Here is a 10932-nt window from a genome sequence, read left to right on the forward strand (position 1 = left end):
CACCCTTTCCCAGAACTGCAGAGGGTTAACTTTCACAGACAGGTTTTAAATCTTACCACACACTACCTGTGTGGCAAAATGAGACATTTTGGCCAAGACTGAATTCTGGATTTCTAAGTTTTAAATGTGATTAACCTATTGCAATCCTTCCAGAGCCACAGTGATTTTGCTTTTTGTGTTTTTAAATAGGTTTCAAGAACGCAGCAATGGGCCCAGAAATTTTGCTGAGACAAAATGTTTAAGAACAGGAGCTACAATATAAAATCACTTAGACATAATGGTTTCTGAAATTGGGATTGAAAATTGCTAGTTCAAGCACTCAATGGGAAATTCAACTGAACTTTAAAAGGGACAAAAAATTATGTTTTTTTTAATTTCAATTTTTAACAAGCTAGAATAGAAGCAGTCTGCATTAAAAATAAAATGTGACGAACTGTTTGGGAAGGAATTAATTGATCACTAATGAAAATTGTCAGACCTACACCACTATTGAGGGCATACTCAGAAGAAACTCTCAAGCCTATTGTTAACATTTTTGAATTTGGAATAATTTAATAAAAAAGGTAAAGTATAATCCCTTAAGTTACTTTTGAGAAAACTGGTTGCAGTTTTTGAGAGAAAAAAATAAACAGAATTTGGTAATGCTTGAAATCACAGTAATATTTCATTTCTGCTTGAAAGATATTCTGAATATATTTTTAGACTGGACAGTAATTTTTTTTGCAGAACTCCCGAATCTGATAAAATGGATATTAGTAGGATGCTCAACTTAAAAATGAAAGGATAGTGACAAGGAAAAGGTGACAGCATCAAATAGGAATGGGAATGACTCATCTTAGGTATAGTTAAATGGAATAAATCATGTAAAAGAAAAGTAAATTTTGGATTTTGACAACTGGAAACCGGGGGCATGGGGTGGTTGATGCACTTCATAAGAAAAATCCACAAGATGGGTACAGGTGAAAGGAGAGCTGGGTCCATGCTTAATCTGCTGCTGTAACTACATGTATCATAACCAGCTAGAGATTAGTCAAAGAATGTGTGTTTAGTTTCAAACCAAAGTGAGGGAGAGAGGGAGAATGCCAACAATTCAGTCTAAGAAAAGAAAGCAAAAGAAACAGAGACACTAAGGGTGGAGAAACTTGCCTCACTTGGAAGCCAACCTTCTGCTTTCAAGCACAGACAGACAATGAGAGGAGGTTCCATACACATCATAAAATTAGGAGTAAACATCTCCATGTAGTATGAAGCCATCAAAGCCATTTTTCAATTTGGTCATCCAAACCACATTTTGTCTTTAATCCTAGACTGACCAGTACCTCAGAAAAACATTTGGTTAAAAGTTAGCTTCAAGTATTTATCAGTGCCCAACACACCCTACTGTCAGTGCGCTCGTTTCGAAATAAAGTTCTGAGCAAAACAGTAAAGTCACCCTCAGTATTTTTTTAAAAAGACAGTGGAAGAAAGAATCAAGAGGCCAACCAGTGTCATGAGTGGCTGCCCCATGACCATAGACAAAAGGCTTCAATTAATCAATTGACATAGTGCAAATTACCTGTCCCTATAAATGTGATATAACTGTTTGCCCTCTGGCAGAGGGAAGGGTTCTCAGACACCAGCTCTCATATTAGATAACTGTGAGCACAAACTCCGAAAATCAGGTGGCAATGCTAGTTTCAGAAAAACCTGGATCACAGAGGTGAAGTTTTGGATGGCTGCTGGAAGCCATCAAATGGTAACTCTGAACAAGTTAGTACCTTGGAATTAAATGGTGATCAATAAGTTTACAATCAAATGGAAACCACAATTAAACAGTCTCAACTAAAACTGAAGCACAGCATCTATTAAAGGAAAAGGCCTTACCTGGTTGTTGGGATCTGCAAGGCATCTAACCACAAAGGGCAACAAGTATTTGGAGAAAGCATAAGGAATACAAGGTCTATTCTCTTGACAGAATATGGCAATATGAGGCACCTGTTCCATTAACTCTGCCCGAACTGTTGGTTCTGTGAAAAAAAATTGCATGTTTTACAACAGATCAGGAAAAACACTGAAACCTAGTTTTGTCACAGACAGTTGTTTACAAGATGGCTATTTCATTTCATTCAATATTTTGCAAAACTGATTATTTTTCACTGCCCAGGATATGGAACCTGACTAAACTCTCTCAACTAAATGGCCACATTGCATCTCAAATTCCATAAGCTAAGTTATATTTATCATCTTTATGTTTGCCAGCTTTGGGATTTTCATATTTGAATTTGCATTTGATTATTATGACTTGGAGGTGATTAGTGGCTAACTTATTTTATAAAACCTTTATTTTGATCCTTTAGTTGAGTCTCCCAGTTCAACATTTTAAAGTAACACATAGACAACACCAAGAATGTTTCACCACAACATATTGGAGTCACTGATCATGCAACTTAAATAAATTTAAAACAGTTATCTAACTAGTATCTCCATAATATACCTACAGTATTAATGGGATGAGCCATCAATTATGTGCTTAGCCTGGAACAGTGGTAAGCTCATCATACAGTTCCAAAAAAAAATTAGGCCAGGCAATTAAACACTGGCCTAATCAGACAGACAGGTCCTGTGAGTGAATAAACAAAAACTACAGACATCATGGCACAAACTGCATAATTGTAATTGAATTTATTTACCCGGACAAACACGTTAATTACTTATTCATTTAAGTCAAGTAGTATTTGGAGCTGCTGCATTTAATACTTGTAAGCTATTAAATTTATTTCAGAAAAGGAAATGTTTCTGCTTATTATAAAGTTCTTTAAAATACTTTCCCCTGGTTTCATATTTCCATATTGCAATGTCTGGAGATCTTTTTCTAAATTGCATGCAATTGTACGCGCACTGTAATTAAGTCATCCAAGCTCCAGTCCCTGGAGTAGAAACACCTAGCAACAGTCATAAATGCAGGTAACATCTGTAACTCACTATCCAAATTCTTCAAACAAGTTTAAACAAATCATTGTCTGGCACATAAACATATGCACTGGTTACTTGTAATCTGGAAGGTATCCCATTGTGACAATGGTCTTGAGTCTGATGGAATGAGTCACCAGCAATTACAGGCTTAACTTGGAGCAGTGGTCAGCGCACACTGCAATTCCAAATCAAACTCTGGTTGATAAGAACCCTTTCTGGTGAAGATCATGCATTTGGTACAATGCTATAAAATTAAACAGGCTCACACTGGAATGGATAAAGAAAAATGGTTTGCTACACATTCAAACAACATCCTCCACTCCAATTTTCACTGGCTCAGATCACTAAAGATCAATCTGCACACAAAAGGTTTTAATACATTTTGTCAATCAAAATGCAATGCTTAAGATAGGATAGCAACTACAGCAACCAGAATGCTTCACATAATTGCCCTTTTAAGATTGCAAATAAATGCTGAAGTCAATAAAACAGCTACTAAAGTATGAAATAAAATATTCTTAAGACTTGCACTTCAAAGAGATACTTGTCACCAACTAATATCCAAATTATCTAAAAAAATTATTAAATTCACTCTACTTCTTCCCCGAACACAGCGAGTGATTGCCACTACATCTTTTTGAATGAGGTGATAGGAAAGTGAATTATTAATTATCCTGCATTTCTGTACAATAAAGATAATCACAAAGGGGTATAGGCAGGTTAAATGAGAGGTTAAAGCTCTGGCAAATGACTATAATATGGGAAGTTGTTAATTTTTTAAATCTTTCTGCCAAAATGATCTAAATTGGGAGATGTTGCAGAGCTCTGAAGAAAAGGGATCTGGGTGTCCTTGTGCATGAATTGCATGAAGTTAATATGCAGGTAACCAGAAACTCTTAATAGTGCGATACGTTTTATCATGAAAGGAACTGAATGCAAAATGAAAGGAAATTATGCTACACAGCATTGGTGAGATCACAGTTGGAGTACACTACTAGTTATCACATTTGTATTAATATGTTTGAAACAGTTCAGAGAAACTTTACGAGACTAATACCTTGAATGAAGTTAAAAATCACAACACCAGGTTATAGTCCAACAGGTTTATTTAGATGCACTAGTTTTTGTAGAACTGATCCTTCATCAGATAGTTGACAACCACCTAATGAAGGAGCAGCGATCTGAGAGCTAGTGCTTCCAAATAAATCTGTTGGACTATAACCTGGTGTTGTGCGATTTTTAACTTTGCCGAGGTGGGTACTGCAGATGCTAGAGATCAGAGTCAAGATCAGAGTGGTGGTGGAAAAGCACCGGTCAGGCAGCATCCGAGGAGCACAAAAATTGACATTTGTTGTTGTCTTGCAGATGCTGGTTTGAAGTTTCCCATTGGCTGTTCGCTCTACTGTGACATCTCGAAATGGCAGTTTGTTGTTACTCTCCTCCTCTTCAGTGAATTTTATGCCAGGAAGGGTATTACTGATGGTCTTGAAGGTTTCCTCTAATTTATTTAATATAGTGATGACGAAGGTGTCATCCACATAGCGGACCCAAAGTTTGGGTTGGATGGTTGGCAGAGCTGTTTGTTAGAGTCTCTGCATTATTGCCTCTAAGAACCCTTCCTGGCATAAAATTCACGAAAGAGGAGGAAAACAACAACAAACTGCCATTTTGAGATGTCACAGTAGAGCGAACAGCCAATGGGGAACTTCAAACCAGCATCTGCAAGACAACACCACATATTGACCAAATACTGAACTACAGAGGCAATCGTTCCAATATCCATAAATGAAGCTGCATGAGAACATTATTTCAACCATCACACACTGCAGCACAGAGGGACTATGAAGAGCAGAGGAAAATCACCTATACAGTGTATTCAAAAAGAACGGGTATCCAATTAACACAGAGGTAAAAACAATGACTGCAGATGCTGGAAACCAGATTCTGGATCAGTGGTGCTGGAAGAGCACAGCAATTCAGGCAGCATCTGACGAGCAGCAAAATTGACGTTTCGGGCAAAAGGGCTTTTGGATCCAGAATCCAATTAACACAGTGCATCAGTTTCTCAGCAACAAACACAAACAAGCAGACATAACACGTCCAGACACCTCGGAAATGACTGCCAGACTACTCAGACCTCTTGGCATCATGGCAGCCCACAAACCCACCAAGACACTATATAGAAACTAATGAATTTGAAAGACCCTGTACAGACAAACAAAACTAATGCCATTTACAAAACACCTTGCAAGAACTGTAACAAACACTACATTGGACAAACAGGCGGAAAACTAGCCACCAAGAATAATGAACATCAACTAGCCACAAAAAGACATGACCTTATACACAGATGAGGAAGGACACCACTTCGACTGGAACAAGACATCCATCCTAGGACAACCCAAATAGAGACACGCACAAGAATTCTGAGAAGCGTGGCATTCCAACCGGAACCCTATCAATAAACACATTGACCTGGATTCCATTTACCACCCCGAGAAAAAGAACAGGAAATGACATCACCACCTCAAGGAAACCCAAACACAAGCATGCAATACCACCAGTGCTTCATCCAGAGGCTCAATGACGATGTTACTTAATATGGTGACGAAACGTCTGAAACAAACCTTCCAGCTCAGCAAGCAAACATAGATCCAGAACCTCAACCTGAGCTACATATCTTAAAACTCGCTAACTGCACTTTATCTTGTCAAACAGTGCAGCATCTAACCCAAAAGCTTGTAGAAATAAGTGGCTTTAAAACAAAGAAACTGGCGTAACTAATAAAATGCTAACTTGAAACACAAGGAAGAAAAATACTTCACTATCAGACAGTAGTTTAAATTAGCAACATACCTTAAAGACCACAATGCTTCTTCCAACTGATATTTATGCACTAATTAAAAGGGATTAAACATCCACAAATGACAGGACTTCAGGCAGCACAAATAGGAATGAGATGCAGCATCAGAAATGTACTAAATTGTGCGAAGTATGCCCAGGAACTAATCAGGACAAGTCAGAAGATACGATCAGGATCAACTTCTACATATACACACCCCCATCGCACCCTCCCCCACCCACCAACTCCAATATTTTCAAATGCTGCTTACTAAAGTTACAGATCATTCAAGTACAAAACATGTACACCATGTTACCTGGATCTTCTGCGAGCTTATTTATTCTCTCCAGCACTGCTAGGCAGTCCTTTTCATCATCGCTGACTGCCCGCAGCGTATCGAGCAAACCTCGTGCTACCATTTGTCTGTTAAAAATGAAAGAAAAAAGTAAAAATGCTTTAATATTTTACCTAATTGTTGGAAAGAACTTATTTTAACCACTGCATACTTTCAGTTCCCCTCCCCAGGGGATTAAAATGTATTTTGAAATATCAAAACCACATTGTTGGCAGGACTGGTCACCTAATCACCAGGTTTGTTATCATGGGTATAATGTCAATTTGACTGAAGTGCTGAAGAGTTGCCAACACAAATTGCCAACTTTCAGGGCAAAAAAGGTCATGGTTGAGGTTAACGCAGAAACTGCCTAGCACCAATCTCTGCCCAAAAGGGCAAAGAGATTTTACCCCACATTACTTTATGTTTTCCAATAAAGCAGATTCTTATTCCCAAATAATTTGATTTGCTATTTTCCAATAGCACTACAATCTTGAACTGAAAAATTAAGCATAACTAAACACAAATAGGACTTGGTCAGACTGGTGTGCTTTTTCAAAGAGGTGACACAGACACAATGGAATGAAATGTCACATTATGCACTGCAATGCCCTATGATGCTGAACACATTAACCAACTATACTGGCTTTCAGTATTTTAACTTTTTAGCAAATGAAAGCAATCTATGTTCATCTTTATCATAAAATCAGTTCAATATGCAGCTGTTTATTTGCCTTATAATATGAAGTGATGTACTGCATTAAAGTGAAAAAAAAAAATCAGTTGCCTCAAAATCTGGAATAGAAAAGAAAGTTCACAAGCAACTACTAATTCTGAATAGAATCCTGGTAATGTCAAAGAATGCTAGGGGGTATTGTGCTACTAGATGAAGTACATGCAACATAAAATTACTTTCATAGGCAAGTCACAGCATTGAAAATCAATTTATTTGGCCATTGGGAGTAGCAAACTATTCTTTAACACCAACTATTATGTTAGGAAATTAGATTAGATTACATTACAGTGTGGAAACAGGCCCTTTGGCCCAACAAGTCCACACCGACCCGCCGAAGCGCCGAAGCGCAACCCACCCAGACCCATTCCCCTACATTTACCCCTTACCTAACACTACGGGCAATTTAGCATGGCCAATTCACATAACCTGCACATCTTTGGACTGTGGGAGGAAACCAGAGCACCCGGAGGAAACCCACGCAGACACGGGGAGAATGTGCAAACTCCACACAGTCAGTTGCCTGAGGCGGGAATTGAACCCGGGTCTCTGGCGCTGTGAGGCAGCAGTGCTAATCATTGTGCCACCGTGCCGCCCACGAGAGCAACAATTCTGTATTATTTCATAAGTTTACAAATGCTCTCTCATACTGCTTTATTACAATAATAAAAATGACAAATCAAAATCTGAATGAAGATCTTCATATCAGATGGCTAGCAGGACAAAATAAAATTACAGAATTTGGGAATTTGAAATCAGGTCAGGATTTCCATAGAAAGAAACAGAGTCAATGCTTCAAGTCGATGATCTGAGGACTGGGAGCAGTTTAGATTTCAGTAAAGGAGGATAAAAGGGTTTGATTAAAAGGGGAAAAGTGAGTAAGCTTACTGGGAATGTATAAACTAATCATAAAAGCTTCCCTAAGTTTAAGAGAAAAAGATTAGCAAAGACAAATGTGGGTTCCTTAAAAGTTAGACACAGGACAAGTTATAATGGGGAACAAACATGTCAGTCCAATTGAATACACACTTTGATTCTGTCTTCTCAAAAGGAGGAATGTTGGGGAATACAGGGTCTATTGAGAAGGAGGAGGATCTGAAGGTAAACATTATTACTTGAGAAACTGATAGAATTAAAAGTTGATAAATCCACTGGGTCCAATAATCTACGTCGCAAAATACTTAAGGAAGCGGCCAGAGTAGAAGTAGCCACATCAGGTGGTCATTTTTCAAGATTTTATAGACTTTAGGACAGTTCCTATGCATTCGGCTAGATAATGCAACGTACTAGTCAAAAACGTTGGCAGAGAAAACCAAGAATTATAGACTGGCTAGCCTGACGCTGATAATGGGAAAAATGCTAGAGTCCATTATAGAAGATTTAATAACAGAACACAGTGACAGGATTGGACTGAGCCAGCATAGTTTTAGAAAAGGAAAATAATGCTTGACAACTCCGCTGGTATCTTGAGGATGCAATTACTAAAGTTGATGAGGATGACGCATTGGATACTGTTTACTTGGACTTGCAGAAGATTTTCAGTAAGGTGGCAAAAAGAGATTAGTCTATAAAATTAAAGCACATGGGACTGTGGATTGACAGATAGAGAACTGGCTGGCAGTCAGGAAATAAAGGATAGTGATCCATTTATTCATACTCTAGGGGCAGACAGTGACTGCTAGGATACTACAGGGATCAGTGCTAGGACAGCAGCTATTCACAATATATATTAATAATTTAGATGAAGGAATTAAATGAAATATTTCCAAGTTTGTAAACAACACAAAGTCAAGTGGGAGGGTGAACTGCGAGTAGGACGCACAAAATGTTTCAGTGTGATTTGGACAAGTTGGGTAAATGGGCATATGTCTGGTAAATCAAGTAGAACATGGATAAATGAAAGCTTATCCATTTTGGAAGACAAATTCTCTCAAGGGCAATAGATTGGGTAAAGGGAAACTGCAAAAAGACCTCCATTTCTTTGTACACTAGCCATTCAAAGTAAGCACGAAGGTGTAGCATGAAGACAGCATACTGTATGCTGGCCTTCCTAGTGACAGCATTCAAGTTCAGGAGCAAGGATGTCCTATTGTAATTGTGAAGCATCCTGATGAAACCACACCTAGAGTACTGTTTGCAATTTGATCTCATCTGAGGAATGATGTTCCACATGAAACAATGGTTTACCTGCACTTCACTCTACCTAGTCTACTGCAGCTGCTCACAATGTGGTCTCCTCTACACTGGGAGACAAAGCACTGGACTGGGTGTCCACTTTGCAGAACACCTACATCCTGCCTGCAAAAGAGATCCTGAGATTCCAGTTGCCGCCCAATTCACACACCACCCTGTTCCCCAACTCCAGCTTGCTGCAGTGTTCGAGTGAAGCTCAGCGCAAGCTGGTGGTCCTCATTTTGCACTTCGGAATTCTACAGCGTTCCTGGGCTCAATATAGACTTCAACAATTTTAGAGCTTGAGGCCTTGTCCTTACCCCAACCCCCACACACCAGGCCTTGTTATCACAGTCTTCTATTAGATACTACGCCCCTGTTAGTCACTAATGATCCCGATTAGCAGTCATTGATGCTCCTGGGCTGATGGTCATCCACTCTTGTCTCTGTCCAACTGTTCTTCTCTATCTTTGGACTCTTATAACCACTTATTGTTTACTCCTTATCCCTACCACCCTACCCTATCTTCTGCATGAAAACCAAATTCTCATAGCTACCATCAGTTCTGAAGAAAGGGTGCTGGACCCAAAACATTAACTCTGATTTCTCTCCATAGATGCTGCCAGATCTACTGACATTTTCCAGTAATTTCTGTTTCCAACATCTGCAGATATTTCACGTTTTACTAGTACTCAGGAGACATCCACTTCAGAATGAATTTGCTTGACCAATCAAAACTCCACTGTAGCACAACTATCCTGGCCAAGATAGGCTATTTTGGTGTAGACAAGATTTGAACTTTCTTTACATTTAGATGAACTCTAGTTTAGGGTTCAAAAGACAAAAGTAACAAACTCTCACTTAAATCATGTCATGATTTCCAAAACGACAGCTGAAGTCTTGCAAAAGTGTATAGGAAAGTGAAGCAGATAAAAGTGCTTGAATAAGGAAAGCTATAGTGTTACTTCATGCTTGTGACAGCAATTTTAGGATCCAAATGCCCTTTATCCTGAACTTCTTCAGCAATATTCAATAAGATAAGCACACTTGCGGTAATCATTATTGGAAAAGGTACTAGCCACAACAAGCAAATTTCAAAAATTAGTTCCAGAAATGCAAGCATGATGCAGTGCTGATTCAGTTGACCAGAATAGTAATTGCATCAGAAAACTTAAATCATTAGCAGCTAGCAAGATAATACCTTAGATTTCATACTTAAAAGAAAAAACAGGAAACAAAGCTGCAGGGAAAGCGAGTGCCACACTTCCAAATTTACCATAGTGATGGCACTTGCTGAGACTGAAGGCTTCAGAACAAGTTGTGGTCATTAAAGGTTCTGTACAACAGAGCATTCTTTCATTCAATAGGTCTTACAGAATTTCTAATAATGTTTGGAATTGTTCACTGAAATTGCAGACATGCAGCTGTGCCTGAGGTAAGTTTTCAAACTGAGACCTGTTAAATCTTAAGGAGACTGTGAAAACAATCAAATTTCTACAGCTGAGTATATTTAACATTGTGATCCATCAAAATGCCTATATTTTCTTTTTTGCATATTACTTTGGGGGAAAAAACATTTTCTGCAGATTGCAACTCAAGGTAAACTGCGTTTTAGACATTACATGGATTTCAAGTGTCTTAATATTAACAAAGCGTGTATGAAGTAATAGTAACACTACAAATAACAAACACATTCTTGAATTACTGCTCCAAAATATTATCCACTTGAACTGAGATCAAGTCAAGAGCAAACGATGCACACACTCTTTTTTACTTCATTGCCTTTATCCTTTTACTTTTGCAGACCATGGAAATAAAAGCTGTAAGCAAAGAGCAATTATATTCTGCAATTCCTCAGCTTTGACTCAATGATCTTCAGGACAGTTCTACAAATGTAGA

The 10932-nt window shown here is 38.4% G+C and overlaps 1 protein-coding gene across 2 annotated transcripts in view; it reads right to left on the bottom strand.

The window, feature by feature from the left end:
* Positions 1-10932, bottom strand: part of ppp4r1 (protein phosphatase 4, regulatory subunit 1) — an 83572-nt gene that overhangs the window by 54112 nt on the left and 18528 nt on the right. For both annotated transcript variants that reach the window (XM_043687763.2, XM_087986700.1), the window contains 2 exons: positions 6111-6217; positions 1864-2006 (listed from right to left, as the gene is read on the bottom strand). In XM_043687763.2, coding sequence (XP_043543698.2) covers positions 1864-2006; positions 6111-6217 — 250 coding nt within the window. The remainder of the gene's footprint in view (positions 1-1863; positions 2007-6110; positions 6218-10932) is intronic.

Source organism: Chiloscyllium plagiosum, unplaced genomic scaffold (genome assembly GCF_037043375.1).
Source record: "Chiloscyllium plagiosum isolate Xiang-an unplaced genomic scaffold, Cpla_swu_hap1 HiC_scaffold_4, whole genome shotgun sequence".
NCBI lineage: Eukaryota > Metazoa > Chordata > Chondrichthyes > Orectolobiformes > Hemiscylliidae > Chiloscyllium > Chiloscyllium plagiosum.